Source organism: Coprinopsis cinerea (genome assembly GCF_000182895.1).
Source record: "Coprinopsis cinerea okayama7#130 chromosome 4 map unlocalized cont3.4, whole genome shotgun sequence".
Taxonomy (NCBI): domain Eukaryota; kingdom Fungi; phylum Basidiomycota; class Agaricomycetes; order Agaricales; family Psathyrellaceae; genus Coprinopsis; species Coprinopsis cinerea.
In genome coordinates this window covers 3,052,515-3,068,217 of record NW_003307541.1, presented here as the reverse complement: position 1 = coordinate 3,068,217, position 15,703 = coordinate 3,052,515, and the positions used below count along the sequence as shown (strand labels likewise).

Sequence of the window (15,703 nt, the reverse complement as noted above, 5' to 3'; positions counted from 1 at the left end):
GAGCCTGTCTGAATCATCATCATAGAGGGACAGACGAAAAGTGAATTGGTCGGGAAGCCAAATGACCGCAACCGTCGTTCAAATCAATCGAGGGCAAGTACCCATCGAGATCCGTCGTGATTTCAAACGAGCGAACCGACTGACTTTGCTTTCCGGGGAGCTCAAAATTGCGCAGCAACATCAATGGAGGGGGTAGCGTCGGCTTTTGTCGGAGGAGATGTAACGCGGCGGAGGAGGGAATTTCGGGCGAGCCTCGAGAGGTAGATGGAGGTGACGCATGTCCTGGATGCATACACAGCCCAGCTGAGTGGAAATCCTCCTATCCAATCAGGATAGAACGGATCAACAAAGTAGTGACTCGCCTTCATCTCAGATAAGTCCATTCGAAGTTCCAGTTCCTGCGATGGAGAAGCTTAAGACGGAGCCTGGTTTGAAGACAACTCGAATCGTCCACCTAGATCGAAAAGCAGATTGCGTGGATGATATGTCGGACTTCTCTTCTATATGCGCTGCTGTACACACACGTCGGTACACTCGGTGTACTTATCTCTAACAAACCAATCAATTAGAACCTGTCTATCTGTTCAAGCAAAACATCAGTATTCACTCAACCGAACAAGATCCCAAAATCCAACTACACACCTAAGTAGTATGTCCAACATCCCAACAATCTCCAACCTCCCGACCAAATAATCATCGAATCATGCCAGTACTAAATACTACTGGGCATAATTCTGTGTATACCCAACCGGAATGCTCGACGCAGCAACCGAAGTACCATTCACCTCCGCACTCGCCGCCAACTTCTCCTCAAACGCCCTCACAGCATCCACAATACCCACAAAACTCCGTATCTGGTCCGACGCGTACCGCTCGTACACCGTCGACTTGCCATACGCTACTTCCGCTACATGGATCTGAAAAGAAAAAGGTGTTGTTGGGTAGTAGGAGTAGGAAGAATTCGAACCACATCAGTCGGCGGGCGGGGTGGTAATTTCACGTTCGGATCGCATAGTTTCGGAACGTCGAGATAGATAATAAGTAAGAAGATAGACATGGTAATAAGTCGTCAATAACACTCATAGATGACCAGAGGATGGACGTACGAGGATGTCAGAGGTAAGCCCTTTGATAGGAGAAGCGCTCGTCCTGAAGCGGTGCATCCGGTAGGACGTATCGCCTAGCATCGTCACGACAGAATCGCTCGTGTTCTATAACGCCCAGGGGCAACAACGGTAGTCAGTCGGTGGGTTCGACGGGCCTCGAGGCTAGGAAAACACGTAGACAACACCCGAACGTGATGGATGGATGGGTGATAGAAGAAATGATAGAATGAATGGATGGAGTTGGGTTGGATCTCCGGGTCCCGTAGCATCCCATTGACAGCCATTTCCTCCGAAGCACAAATGGAACAGAACACAAATCGAGAAGGTAAGTGCACATACATAAAACTCCGTCTCATAAGGCCAATCCTCACTCCCAACATCCACCAACCTCTCCTCAGCCGAAATCGCCGGATCCAAAATAGCCTCCAACGGATGACTGAATATACACGCCACCTCCTTCTCCGAGGCCCTAAGGTTCTTGAGGACGGAGGTGTCAGTTAGGAGGGCGACGACGGGTACGACGAGGAGGCGGTGGAGCGAGAGGAAGGGGTGGAGGACGCCTAGGATATGAACGTGCCCACATTCGGTGGGCGAGGGGAGGGATACTTCTTCTTTTGCTTCTCGCAGCTGTTGGTTAGGCGCCGGTTAGTATTCATTAAGGCGTTGGAAAGAAAACCGAGAGAAGATAAAGCCTATACATTGAAAGAGAAAGAGACGCACAGCAGTATCAACCCAATCCCTATCCTCCAGATCCACCCTCCCACCAGGCAACGCCGTCTGCCCCGCATGCGTCCTCAACGACTTGGATCGCGTCGTCAACAGAACGCGTAACCGTCCCCGTTCTTCGTATAGCAGCACCAAGACGGCAGCGAGTTTACTTGTGGGCTTTGATTGTCTACACGTTCCATTTCCATCGAGGTGGGATTAGGGCGATTTGGAGTCCGGACGATGGGCGAGAATCGAGGATCGAGGTAGGGAGATACGATTCGCGAGCGAGGCGACGCGAGGCGGAGGGTCGAGGGCAAACCAGACAGCCACACATAGGAACCACATACGGATAAAACCAGTCAGCACTTAACCCTCACCAACCCAAGCGAGCCACTAAAGACACCAGAAAAAACAAAGAGACGACTAACGGACAGAACACGGTTATACGCCTTCGCATTAGCCTCCCCATCCTTCTCGACAAATTCGATAAGCCGTTTGACGCATCCACGCGATTCCTCCGAGAGATTAATGGCGTCCGCTAATTGGTCGACTTGGTTGGCGGTGAGACTGGGTGCGGGTCGGGCGGTTGGGTCGAACATGATGCGGTTACTGGAAGAGGATAGTATGGAGTAGGATTGCTGTGTGGGATTTGGTTTGGAACCCTGGTCCCGCAGAGAATTGACCGCAGGGGATGGTGGTGGTTCGGGTGGAAAAGGTGTCCGGTTAACTCGGATCCGGCTATCCAATGGGCATCGACACTGAGGCCAATCTGGATTCTGAAGTCATAAACCATAGTTCGTGAATTAGGCCATTACTACAAACACTACGCTAAGCAAAATGTGTACACTACTAATAAAGTACATAGAGAAGGGAGTAGGGGGTGTCGTCACTAAGGAAGTTATGTTACATATAATACAAACATGGCAGGTCTAGTAGAGGGTAATAAGTAGTACGAAGGCGTATTAGGTCGTAAAAAATCCTAGAACGAAAAATAGCGAGGAATGGCGCTTATTGTAAGAAAAACACAATCTAAACAAAGGCTGGGCTGATATTGAGAAAGCGAAGAGTCATCAGAGGGGAACGAAGTTCCACCGCACAAATCACAGAAAACAAAGTACCACCACGCATGAGTGCAAGAGTCCACCTTCCAACTCGAAGACTTTGCCTCTCCTCTCCCCCTCACCGCACCTCAATCCTAACATCAACATCATCATCCTTCGCAAACAACTCCAACTCCTCCCTAACCCTCCAATCCACTTTCTCCCCCTCCTCCTCCTCCCCCTCCTTGCCCTCCCCCTCCCCACACCCCCCAACAATAACACTCAACCTCTCCAACGACCCCCTCAACACATTCCACGGAAAATTACCCAACCTCACAGGCTCAACCACACACCCCCTGGGCCGGTACACCACCTCCTTCAAATACGGCGCATCAAGCAAACAAAACACCTCATTCAAATCCGCAGAGGTCGTCAGCCTCAAAACGCGCAACTCGGGCGCATCAAGGCGCGTCGGACCAGGATTGACATTGACAATGGCCCGGAGGTCCATTTCCTGGTCCAACCCTCTCAGCTCTACATCATCTTCAACGATAGAGTCCACCGTTAGAGATTCGAGCGCTGGACAGGAGTAGAGGAGTCGTTTGAGATCCAGAGATGAGAGTTCGCAGTCCTCTAGTACAACCTCCCGCATCTGCCCCAGAGGAAGGGAGTTGAAGTCGTAGAAAGGGGCGGGGAGACCGTTGGCAGCCAAGACACCCTTCCACCTGAACGCCTCGAGGTTGTCGAACCTGTAGTCCAGCGGGAGAGGGAGGGAGGAGACGTCCCAGGAGGCGGCGTAGCCTTCCGGTAGGGCGATGTCGAGTGCGAAGATGCGAGGGGCGAGGGGGAGGAGGACGTCTGAGCAGAAGAAGGCCGAGAGATCGAGTAACCGCTGGTTCGCTTCTTCAATGGACAACGAAGATCCGAAATGCGCTTTGAGGGTAAGCGGGCCGTGGGCAGGAACGGGCAGCGCGCTAGGTTCCTCTTCCTCCTCCACATCTTGACCGAACCTCGAAGGAACCCTACATTCGTAAGTTTCAAACGACACAAACGATGGAATCCCTTGCCCTTTCCCTGCACCCGTCCGATTCCCACTCTTGCAATCCTGCATCCGCTCCAAAAACATCGACTGCTTGACAATATTATAACACAAGCCCTTCGGCAAACGCGAAAGGAGCAAAAAACCACAATCCCGTTCAATTTGCACATCAGGCACCGCCCGCCCTTCAGGTATGCGTATCCACAGCGGCGTCCTCCTCTTCCGCTTCCGCTGGAGGTTCGTCGGGGGGAGAAAAGACACTTCCGAGTCCTCATCCTCCTCCGACGACGACGACGCGATCCATACCTCGGTGGATTCGGTGTCGAGAGGCGTAGGAGGAAGTTGGTCGGATGTTGACGAGTAAGGCGAGGAGGAGGAGGTTGAGGAGGATGAACCACATGGTGAAAGCTCCGGGAGCGAGAGTAGGGAGGAACAAAAACTCCCACTTGGCGACAGAAACCGTGTTTCCGCATCGTCGAATTGGCTTCCCCCTCCTTCTTCGCGAGTGGCGGTTTCTCGCTGTGGCGGGCGCAGACCGTGGCGTATGAACATCCCGAGAGACTTGAGTCGTAGCCAGGATAGTGGCACAAGCACGTCGTTCAGCTGGCTGCGTTCCCTGAATCGAGTGAGGATGGGTAGAAGGATATCATGTTCGAGTCGTATCCTGTCGCGCTAGTCAGTCCTCCGCGAACCGCCTAGTAGTCCCTAGTGAGCACACACCTATCCACATCCCTCTTCTCCTCTTTTTCCTCCTCCTCCAGAGTGTAGCATATCGTGTCGTAGTTGTTCGGATAATGATTGTCGTAGTCGTTCGGATCGTTCATACTGACGTGCACTCTTGCGCTTCAAAGTCGGAGACGAACTTGGAGTCAAGGAAAGCGAGGATGACAAAAAAGCCTTTAAAAGCCCAGTCTACACGGTCCCACACCACCGTCGTCAGCAAATGGAGATCGCAACAATCACCTGGAAAACTCACCGTCAAGTCCTTTAAGTACCCCTCGATATCAAAATTGACAATGGCGTTTCCTTTCCACGTGGCGACGCGTTCTTCAAGCTAATGCTTCAATACTTGAACTTCAGTCGCGAGTCGGTTCAAGCGCAGGGGAGCAGTGGGAAGGGGATGGTATGTGGCGACGGGTTGTGTATGTGGGTGTGTGGTCGGAGCAGCGCAACTGTAGGCCTTTAAATGAAAAAGCGATCAGAGATGAAAGGCCCTTTCTTCAAAGGGACTTCCTCGTCAACCTAAACGCCTTTCAAGAACCCAGACGCCTTTGACGGTATCAGTCGCTTTTGACGCCCTTTCAAGAAAGCAAACACAAAGGCCGCTGTTACGAAAAAGAGAAATGTGTCGTCACCAAGTTGAACTTGAAGGTGAAACGAACGGGCGGCCACTGACACCCACGACACGGTCACGTCCACGTCGTCACAAAGGGTCCTCGAGAAAAAAAGACGCCACCAATGGTTCCGCGGGAAACTTGAAAAGGGAGTCGTCATTTCTCGTCCCGGGCCATGCTGGTGCGTTTTTTCGTGTATCATGTGTAAGTCTTCTTGTGCCTTTCTTCATGACTATTCCTCGTCTCGCATACCTTGGGTAGAACGGCTGGATTGAGCTCGATAAGTATTCATAATCGCGCGACGTGGAGGCGGTGGTGGACGACGTCCAAGCCTTGGAACGCGTTCCCAATTGCCAGCGCGCCGAGATGACACAACACGACACGCCAATTAGGAAAGTCACCGCCACCGGCGCGTGGGGATTTGATCCGTTGAGAAGTTCGCACCTATCAAGCCATCATGATGATCCCGGAGCCCTCCTCCCCGTCCTTACGTTTGAACCGGGGTCGAGAGCAGTCATCAAGGACAGGGGGAAGCGAACGCCGAAGCGGCGTGACAGAAACCAGAGTTGAAAAACACTCACCTATTCTCCCCGGCCCAGTCATGCACGTTTCAGAACGAAGGGCGGAGTGCTAGAGTCTTAGGAGGGGACGGTGACAGGACAGGACTGAGGTAAACAATCCGTCGGAAGAGGAGTGGACTACGGACAGACAGACTTACCAAAGACACACCCACTACAAACAGACTTACTACAGACAGACAAGTCTCTCTCAGAAAACACAGTATAAAACAAAATAAAAACCGGTCAATTGATTTAGCAATTGCAAGATACAATTTGAGAATGTAGTAAAGACAAGTTTGAATCGAATATCCAGCACATTACGGTCGTGTATATATTCTAATAACAAGAGCGGAAGAGAATGACAAACTGAAATGTCATAGATACATAAAGCTCGTTAAATAAAGAAGAAGAGCTGTTCTAGGCTCTAGAGGGATAGCTTGTTAAAGAAGAGAAAATGGGAGAAAAGACTGAGACGAGAAACCGAGAGGATGCAGAGAAGCAGAGGGAGTGAGAAGAAAGGCAGAGAGACAGCAAATTACTCATCTACGAATCCCAAATAGCACCAAACGCAGGAATACCCCGACTCATACACCCATAAACAACCTTCTCAGTGAGCGGCTGGTTCGAAATAATAACAACAGCCTCAGCATCAAACTCCTTAACAAGCCTCAACACAAGCTTAACCATATCCGGCTTGCCATGCTTGCGAGTATCTACAAGCCTGCATCAGCATCCCCATAAAAAAAAACCAAACCAACCCAAAACCACTCACCATAAATCACAGCGTCTGGCGACGCCTCCAAAATACAATCACACAAATTATCACCAAACGTCTCCCGGACATTCGGGGCAGTCCACAACACGCGCATGGGGATCTTCTTCTGGAGGATGACGGGCGCGCAGGGTCCGATACCCGATCCAGTAGCAACGATGACCGCGCGGCGGAACATGGGGACGACATTGAGGACACCGGCCGTGGGAACACCCTTGGTCCAGATCTTGGTCGGTGGGTCGTTGATGTGCTTGGACGTCCAGTCGCCGACGCGGGAGATGACGACGGAGTACCCGGTGCGGCCGGGGATGGCGATCGAGGCGAAGCTGTGCCAATCCTTCAGAGGAGAGTCGGAGAGACGCACGAAGGTGCCGGCATCGGGAGTGACTGGTAGAAAAAATCAGGTGTCTGAGATGAAGAACGGGTATAGAAGTAAGTGGACATACCACCGTAGTCGAACCAGAGTCGGACGGCGTGGCTAGAGAGGATCTCGGGGCGGCACTCAACCTTGCGGAGACGGAGCCATGGCCAGATGATGGAAACTACCACGCGCAAATTAGATATTTACTCTGCACCAGAAACACCGAAGGCAATCACTTACCCGTGAAGATAATGACAAGCCAGAAGTGGGGAGACTTGACAAGCACCTGGCCGAGGGTTTGTCCTTCGGGCAGGTAGTCGATGGTCAAGAACATGAACTGGATCCAGACCAACGCGAGGGCGGACCATCCGAGGAGTCGGTGAGTGTGCTCGAAGGTGTCGTGCATCTTCCTTCGGAGGGCGGGATAGGCGAAGATGAGGATACCGAGAAGTTCAGCCAAGATGACATAGGTGACCGCGACAGTGCGAACAGAAGTCTGTCACAGATGAGATTCAGTATATGTCTATGAGTAGGTATGAGAGAACGCACCTTTCCCTTGTTCATCATCTCCTTGGTGGCTTGCGCAGTAAAGGCAACCAACCAAGCAAACGCGGAAACACCAGCACCAGAATGAATACCACCGAGCGTATAAATCCTCGCGCAAACACGTCGGATGCTCAAAGGCCACGACCTGGGAACACTAGTGAAGATCGCGAAAAGAGTGTTGATGACGATTTCTTGACGCATGAGGACACCGATGAAAACGTTGGCGACGACAATTCCTCCAAGCCTCTGGGCATCGTACTCCTTGGTGACGAGGATCCAGATGAGCACGGCCATGTTGGTGATGAAGACGACGGAGAAGAGACGCCTGTAGAGGTTGAAGATCTGGAAGCGGAGGTTGCGGACGATGCGACCTTGAGTCTTCTCGGGGATTTCGTCTTCTAGGTATCCAGACCAGACATGCTCCGCCTTCTCCAGAGCTGACGACGCCGACGAGTCGACCTGCGTAGACCCAGCCGTAGTCGCCAAACTCCTTTCCGAAGCCCGGTGGGGGAGGGTGGGAGCTTGAGCCGCAGCTGGCGGAGCGATGACGGTAGTCGGGAGGTTGACCCAGGCGGCATTCTGGGCCGGAGCCTTGGTGGACTTCTCCTCTTGGTTCGCCATTTGTCGCGGGATCTTCTTGTCGGTTTTTTCGGTACTGTCCAGTGTCCAGGAGGAGATAGGTTAGAGCACTGAAGACGCGAAGTGTGACTGCTGTCTCAGGGAACCCGTCCAAGCTGAGGTTGGGACAGTGCAGTGAAGTTGAACCATGAGTGTTGCTGCTTTAATAGCTTCAGGATTCAGAGGAGGCGGGGGGTAGCCAAGCCCCACAGCTCCCCGTCGGCCAGAGAGCATTAGCCTGGACTCCCGGGCATGTCTAATCCATGCAGATAGGTCTCCCGCCAAGATTCCGAAGGCCGAAGCCCAAAGACAACGTTCCTCCATAGCTGTAGCAGTCCCATCTGATTCCACGCTTGTCAATCGTTCCAAGGTGAACCAGAGTGTCGTCGTATATGATCGTCTAAAAGCTCGAAGTAAGCACAACAAGCCTGGGATTCAAAAAATGAAATCGAGGGCGTACTACAAGTCGCCAGTATTGTCATCGAGCTAGGGGCCCATGAACTATCCAAAGCCGACTCAAAATAGGCAGAGCATAACGAGGTGCCCTCTATCCGTATCTGGATCGGGGACGCATCGTTCAGCGGTCATGTCAGGCAGGTCGAGGCAGCCCGTTGGTGATACCAACCCAACCCCGCCGCCCTCCATTACCCCGGGTTCGCCAATCGGGACCGGGCGCATGTTCTCTTCGAGGATGTAAACACTGATATTGGAAGTTGCGCCTCTGATTGTAACGATGTCGCCAGGAATGTGGGGCTACATGGTATTGACAACGGTGACCTCGGTGGGACCGCAGGCCATTGTAGAACTTGGCGCGGGGGCCTCCAAAGGTCGATGGTGGCTATAAGGAGGATTATAAGTAATATTCGAGGATTTTAGTCAAAGCAGATAGCGTACCCTTGGAGCAGGCCTCGCCTGCAATCGTTGCAGTCGAGAGGTTGGATATTGATGTTCGGCGGGGTTGTGTGGTGCCATCATGGACGGGGTAGATAACAGGATTCATCAACGGTTCTCATGACAGCTTCACATTCCTTGGAGGCCTTGCATTGAAGGAAGAGGGTAGCGCCGGTCATCATAGAGCCCAACACTTTTGGGAATACAAAAAAGGTCACCCAAGTCGCGAGGTCGAAGAGATGTTCATAATCTGAGCAATGAGCAACTCTCATACTGGGCTTCACGCCCAGCTTTCCAGGAACAATACATAGTACTGAGAAAGTCAGGTATTAGATGTGTCTTCGACAACCCTAATGGCGGAAGGAGACTCACAGTTTACCGACTATTAGGCATATGACAGAGTAACGAAGTTACAGTTTGGCGCCTCTGGACGGGGGTTTCAAATTTTGGGCTCCGCTAGTCACGAGATCCGTGGACACGGCAATCCCCGAGCGGCGGGCGCTAACCTAACCATGACCAAGTCGCTTGCCACCTCCTCCCATTGAAATCAACAACAGTCCTGCAAACCATGTCGAAAAACGTCTTGGCACACGCCCTCAAAACCGCATCTATTGAGAAATTAAAGGATAAACGCATCGTACTAGCATCGAACAGTCCCAGGAGAAAGGAGATTCTCCGCACCATTGTGCGTTTTTCGTGCGTCCCATTTCCTGTAATATTCTCTTACAAGAGGCATGGATTGACGTGTAACAGGGATTAGAACCGGATATCGTACCATCGACGTTCCAGGAGAACCTACCTATTAGCGGGTATGCACACCAGATCCATGAATATCCCGTTGCGACGGCGACGCATAAGGCGATTGAGGTGTATGAGAGGCTAGTCGTCAGTAGACTCTTCAATAGCCAAAACAACGCACTCTGACCTATGTTAAACAGGAATCTGAACCTGATAACGCACCCGATCTCGTTATCGCAGGTACTTATCCGGCTGAATATCGAGAACCAAATACAGTCTAACCAGCCGATACAGCTGACACCGTCGTACTCACTCACGCACCCGAAACGTCCTCCACGGTTTCCCAATCCGTCTTGTCTTCAGCATTGGGCCCCTCACCCCAAGAAGTTCTCGAAAAACCGCGAGACAAGGAGGACCATCTCCGCATGCTGCTCGATCTGAACGGGAACGTGTGTGAAGTCGTCACGGGCGTCGTCGTCGTCTGGCCTGTGCTCCAGAGCCCGGGATATAAAGTCCAGTGCGTCGATCGATCCTTTTACTCGCCCTTGACGATGGGCACTGTGCAGAGATCTGACATGTCACCATTTTCTCAATGACAGATCAATCGACGAACGAACCTTGGTGTACTTTGCGGACAACCCACAGTCCCTATTGGAGGCTTACGTCGAGAATGGGGAAGGGATTGATAGAGCAGGCGGGTTCGCTATCCAGGTATGTGGCGGGACTCGACTTGACGCCAATTACTCGTTTTCTTGCTCCAAATGGAAGTTTACCTGTTTTATATCTCGCTAGGGCCTCGGTAGTGTCCTCATCCGCAAGATCGAGGGCGACTACAACAACGTCGTGGGTTTCCCCGTAGCGAGTTTCTTCAAGCTGTTAGAAATGCTGGTAGAAGAGGAGGACGACTTTTTGGAGGTTTAAACTTGTACACATAGTGATGTGGGTACCTCGTTTGTCCTAGGCTTACCCTCTTCATTTCGTTAATTCCTCTCTTTCAGAATTAGGCCGGCAATACAATGAACGGTACTCACCGTGCTATAACGCCGCCAACGTTCTATGGAATTGGTCCAGGGCAGAAATGCAGCGCTTATCGCCCCACAATTGAACGAAATAGAAGACCTTTACAGGGGGAAAACAGACTGGAATAGACTCAGTAGAATTATCCATGGTTAATCAGGGCTGATGGCGGATAAACCGTGCACTTCCTCCTTCTTTTTCCCTCGGCAGGGTCCACCAGGCCCCGTCCCACATGCAAAAATGGCAATAAAGTGGCTCGAAGCAGCGCTATGCGCGCACGAATCGCACGTAAAGAAGGATGGGCTATGTAGCGACCAGGAAGTTCGCTGGAGTTTTAACTCTCTGTGTTTGTCCCTCTTCATGTGGGTATATTGACTAGGCGAGGGATTCTAGGTTGGCCTGTGGGATGTTGAATATGATTACAGGTGCAGACAGGTGAGGATTGGGGTATGGCCGCGGCGGCCTTCTCCGCGACCTGTGGTTTTTTATTGGTGTGGGAGGCCGGTGCTGGGGTGGGCATTTTATACCCAGAAAGGGGAAACGCAGTCCTCGGTGCGTTGTCCTATTCCAGCCCATTCCTTGGGACTCCCTCGCTGCTCATGGCCGCCAGTGGGAGTCGCCCACCTTTGGCCCACCCAATTTCTCATACAAAGATACTGGTGATCGCCTCGTTGCCTCGTTGTCGAACGATGAATCGTCATTGGGGATTGAAGATCGCCCAAACGGAGGTCTCAGCTCTCAGCTTTTCCGCCATTCGTATTGCTAGGTGGGGCGATGGCGGATATAAACGATTGAAAAAAGTTTCCCTTTTCTCCCCGTTACCAAAGCTTCTTCCAATTCAGTCAGTCCAGGCTGTTTCGCTAATGAGTTCACTGCTTTGCGCCCCTTCTCTACCCCTTCGATTCTATTTCTAAACGCGATGCGGTGCGAAGCGGGAAGAAGCTCGGTCCCGGCATAGTCAAAAATGAGATTTCACAGTATCACAGAACTCCGACTCCACGCGCAATTCGATAGCCAGGATCCATCAAGGAGGTGCTTAAAGCCAGATCGCTTATTTCATGCAAGAGAAGCGCCTAGCAATGGACTTGGTGGAGTACCCCACAAGAGGTACGGGAAGCGGGAAGATCAGTCGGGGGTGCCTGCGAGCGGATGTACCTCGCTCAGCGCGGGGTGTGTCAAGCCCGACTAGGCTCTGCATGACATACAACGTTCCAGTTGTAAGTTCCATCCAGCGTAGATGTTTCGGAATAATCCAAATGCTAAAAAACGTAGTTAGAGACCAGGGGGATGGTACGGGCGTCCTTCAACGACGTCACGCATGCGCGGACCTAGGTCTAATTGCTAGTGCCTCCTTGAGAAGGAGGTGCGTGAGTGTTCCGTGGTCGTCCTGCAATCCACTTAACTCCCCTCTGACGCAGTTCTTTCGTGCCACGAGGACTTATTCTCGGGGCATTCTCGATGAAAGAAGCGCTGATTTCTAAGGGGGAGGCCCTTTTCCAAACCGATGAACGAGGATCGTGAGTATTCTGTATTGTTATCAGGGCCGCTTTATAACCCCCCATACCATAGACCCTCGAGCTCTCGTCCCAGACTCGATCCTGGCCAAGCTCCGATAGTGTAGGAAAGGTGTAGATAAAAATAGGAGCGGAGGAATCGAAGGCTATTTGACTGTCGGTGGTGCGTAACCTCGACATTGCGTGACGGTTTCAGTGATAGACCTCATGTCATCTGACAGGGGATTCGAGTTTTCACTCCGCCCTTGCTTAATTGGGCGTACATCTTCCTCGAGCTGGGGCGGGGTCAATGTGGTCATATGCGGTTTCTCCACTTCCATTTCACGTATACTCATTAGTGCCCTGATCGATGATCTCCGTTCTTCGTCAAAAATCTCCACCTACTTCTTAATCCTCTTTAAAAGCCTCCAAATTCCACCCGATCACGACTGGTATATACCGTGGGTATCAAGTTGAAAGAAGATAGAATTCACAAGCTTATTTCTTCCAGGTTGCGCGCTCTACGGTGGTTTCCAGCGTTATTCCATACTTTATCCGAGTGGTGGAAGTACGGGGGTGTGACTTTCTATTTCCTCACCAATCCTGCAAGTGTGCGGTTTTGGTGACGTTCCTGTGGGTAACGTTAGCAATTACATTGATACGCCTTGTTTTTAGGCGAAGGAGATCTCGCAGGTACGAGTGTATGGATGAGACTTGCCCTTTATGGCCGACTTCTTTCGTCGGTTGGCGGGGGGAGAGGGTGTTATGCTGTGTTATGACCGCTTTTGCTTTTTCGGAAAGGCGCGTTTTCGGCCTTTGCCCCTTTGTCGAAAAAAGGATTTAAGGAGGTGGGGAGAGTTGAAGACGCGTAGTAACTCACCCCACATCCACGCCCGCAGCTGTATACTTCAGACGAGCCTTTGCCCTCTTCTCCCCTTCTCACCAACTCATCATCACAATGGTCTCCTCACTCGCTCGCTTTGCTGCCATCTCTGCCCTCGCCCTCGGGGCTATTGCTGCTGACGGTGCTGAGCTCAAATTGTAAGAGTTCACCATGTCTCTATGTTGACTAGCCATTGATCATGATCACCCTGACGTCTACAGGAAGAGCGTTGGTGCCATTGGTACCGGCTGCCCTCCAGGAACTGTCGTTGGACGCGTCAACAGTAAGTAAATGACATGGACATATCACGTCCATCTCTCAGTCTCCCTCGTCATCAATGCTAATAACCTCCGCGCGTTCAACAGAGGACGACAGCCTCTCCCTCTTCTTCGCCAAATTCCGTGCCGACGCCGGCCCCACCTTTGACCTCAGCGAGGGCCGAACCAACTGCCAACTCACCCTCGACGTCGATATCCCCGCTGGCTACCAATTCGCCTTTGACAAGACTGTTTTGGTTAGTCGATGTCCTTTCTTGTTGACATCACGTCGTTCTCGGGTGCTGATCCATCACCTCCTTTCTTGTAGAACACTGCCTATGCTGTCGACTCCAAGGTTGATGCTATCTCCAAGACCTATTACTACTGTATGTGATGTTTCCTCGATGACAAGGATCCGAGGCTTATCACGATGTATTTAATAGTCCAGGGCCAACTCGACCAGGCAACTGGTAGCGCGACTGTTTCCGGCCCAGCAAGCGGCTCCGGTACCGTCACCCACAAGTTCTCCCCCACCATCTGGAGTCCCTGCGGCTCTTCTGCCATCGTTGGCATTAATACTTCTCTTCGTATTGACAACGGCAACTCGAATGCTCGGGGACACATTGCTGTGCGCAACTCGACTGTAAGTAACCATGCTCTTTCTCTATCCAGGCTTGGGTTGAAACTAAATGACGCTTCTTCCCTCAGGACGCCTCCTTCATCTGGCGAAAGTGCTAAATTATCAATCGCTTGCTTCGTTCGCTCTCTCTATACCTCGATCTCAAGACCTCGCACTCGCAAAATCAACTCAAGCACGATCCTTTCTGATACCCATTTCCATCTCATCTCTTGTCCCTCTCATCATTCATCCTATTCATTCATTCATTTATTCGTCTTTCGGATTTTTCATCTCATTTTTTCATTATACGTCAAGGTTTTCTAACAGTTTAATAAAACCTGTCGAAAGGTCCTTTTAGTAGACGTTGGGAACTTCACAGCATATGCGTACATGCTGAGGATTTCTAGTACTGATGTTATTACCATGACATAGCTCGTCGACGACCTTTTGTAATATGTAGCAATTAGTTTGGGGAAATCAAAACAGGAAACTTTGCAAAAACAAGCCTCTAACGCTCGACTGCCTACTGAATGGTGTCCACTGCAAGAGTCTCTCGGTATCGGAGCACCTACGAGCATGGTGCGTTTCTATGTATGTATGTCGGGTTTCCGACCCGCCATCATAGTGTTCTGCGTCCAATCCGTAAACCTGTCTCTAACCAGACTCAAAAGCGGTACATTCTCTTCAACAAATCGGAGCGCGATCAGCCTCTCTAGCCGTTGTCCCAATAGGCCCAATCTGAGAATAGCCGCATGGGTCAAGCATGAGTCGTGAAACAGCGTAAAAATGGATTTCAACAAGTATTAAACTCCATTAAAGCAATGGCGATACAGATACAACATCGTTCCTAACCTAAACAAAGGCGAAAAGTAAAGGGTGTCGGAAAGGTAATTTACAACTGGAAACGTAGTCCAGTAAATGGGGACCGAGGTATGAATATCGACGGATTAAAAAGCAGATTAGCGATGAAGTCGAATGAGTTAGGGTAGCTTGGTGGATAGGGCTACGATGGTCGTTTCTGAAGGGTGTATCATCACTGCAAGCATCTGAGTATCACATCTCGGTATGAAAGAGCAAGAGAACACACCTGATTTAAGCGATAACACAGTAGGCGCCATTTCCAGAACCTCCGCCGGTCTCGAGATCGGAGGGGACCTCGACAGAGGGCTTGTTGGTGAAGGAGGTGATGGTGGTGAAGGAATCCATTGGTAAGGGAGAGTTTGATTGATTAGAGAGGGGGCTGGAGAGGGCTGGAGAGACTAGGCGAACTGTCTGAGGAAATGAAAGTGAGTACAGGATAGCTTATATACCCATCCGCAACGACCTTCGGTAAATCAAGCTAGACTTCTAGTGGCCAGAAGGGATGCTAAGGTTCTAGCACGAGTTGCCGGAAGACAAAGAGATAAGTGCTTATTCTTCAACGGAAATTAACGTCGGTCTTCTCCGTGGTCTGCACAGAAAAAGCCTAGGCCAGAAGCAAACAAGTGGGTCGACTGAATCGAACCAAGCTCGATGCATGTAACACACTGCATTGGAGACGGAAGCCAAAAGGGCAAGTCTGCAAGAGATTTCGTTTATTGTCCTCCTGGAGGCATTGTCAATGGTGGGGACCACGAGCGTGAGGAACAATTAGAAATTAACCTATACAGCGCAGGATGACGAGGTGGACGGCTCGGTACTAATAATACCTGAAAGGAGACAAAAAGACAACAGCTATGTAG

The 15,703-nt window shown here is 51.1% G+C and overlaps 7 protein-coding genes across 7 annotated transcripts; 3 read left to right on the top strand and 4 right to left on the bottom strand.

The window, feature by feature from the left end:
* Nucleotides 1–543: 543 nt before the first annotated feature.
* Nucleotides 544–2,413, bottom strand: CC1G_08073 (NUDIX hydrolase; the record flags this gene model as incomplete). Its single annotated transcript, XM_001836636.2, has 6 exons — nt 544–549; nt 786–887; nt 1,107–1,211; nt 1,446–1,733; nt 1,827–2,001; nt 2,247–2,413. 6 exons carry the CDS (start codon nt 2,411–2,413, stop codon nt 544–546), a joined length of 843 nt encoding a protein of 280 aa, XP_001836688.2.
* A 580-nt stretch (nt 2,414–2,993) lies between these two features.
* Nucleotides 2,994–4,717, bottom strand: CC1G_08072 (hypothetical protein; the record flags this gene model as incomplete). The annotated part of the gene is made up of 2 exons (XM_001836635.1): nt 2,994–4,557; nt 4,614–4,717. The coding sequence occupies 2 exons, from the start codon at nt 4,715–4,717 to the stop codon at nt 2,994–2,996; spliced, it is 1,668 nt and encodes a 555-aa protein (XP_001836687.1).
* A 1,613-nt stretch (nt 4,718–6,330) lies between these two features.
* Nucleotides 6,331–9,084, bottom strand: CC1G_08071 (nonribosomal peptide synthetase 12; the record flags this gene model as incomplete). The annotated part of the gene is made up of 8 exons (XM_001836634.2): nt 6,331–6,500; nt 6,560–6,946; nt 7,006–7,101; nt 7,161–7,416; nt 7,470–8,121; nt 8,176–8,410; nt 8,545–8,631; nt 8,979–9,084. 8 exons carry the CDS (start codon nt 9,082–9,084, stop codon nt 6,331–6,333), a joined length of 1,989 nt encoding a protein of 662 aa, XP_001836686.2.
* A 442-nt stretch (nt 9,085–9,526) lies between these two features.
* CC1G_08070 (hypothetical protein) lies at nt 9,527–10,634 on the top strand (the record flags this gene model as incomplete). The annotated part of the gene is made up of 6 exons (XM_001836633.2): nt 9,527–9,660; nt 9,729–9,860; nt 9,914–9,953; nt 10,008–10,230; nt 10,313–10,424; nt 10,506–10,634. Exons 1-6 carry the CDS (start codon nt 9,544–9,546, stop codon nt 10,632–10,634), a joined length of 753 nt encoding a protein of 250 aa, XP_001836685.1. The 5' UTR covers nt 9,527–9,543.
* A 1,154-nt stretch (nt 10,635–11,788) lies between these two features.
* On the top strand, nt 11,789–12,062 carry CC1G_08069 (hypothetical protein; the record flags this gene model as incomplete). Its single annotated transcript, XM_001836632.2, has 2 exons — nt 11,789–11,900; nt 12,007–12,062. 2 exons carry the CDS (start codon nt 11,789–11,791, stop codon nt 12,060–12,062), a joined length of 168 nt encoding a protein of 55 aa, XP_001836684.2.
* A 1,119-nt stretch (nt 12,063–13,181) lies between these two features.
* CC1G_08068 (hypothetical protein) lies at nt 13,182–14,101 on the top strand (the record flags this gene model as incomplete). The annotated part of the gene is made up of 6 exons (XM_001836631.1): nt 13,182–13,264; nt 13,328–13,389; nt 13,472–13,620; nt 13,692–13,749; nt 13,807–14,006; nt 14,072–14,101. 6 exons carry the CDS (start codon nt 13,182–13,184, stop codon nt 14,099–14,101), a joined length of 582 nt encoding a protein of 193 aa, XP_001836683.1.
* A 973-nt stretch (nt 14,102–15,074) lies between these two features.
* CC1G_14485 (fungal mating-type pheromone) lies at nt 15,075–15,188 on the bottom strand (the record flags this gene model as incomplete). Its single annotated transcript, XM_002911441.1, has 1 exon — nt 15,075–15,188. One exon carries the CDS (start codon nt 15,186–15,188, stop codon nt 15,075–15,077), a length of 114 nt encoding a protein of 37 aa, XP_002911487.1.
* Between the last annotated feature and the right edge of the window lie 515 nt (nt 15,189–15,703).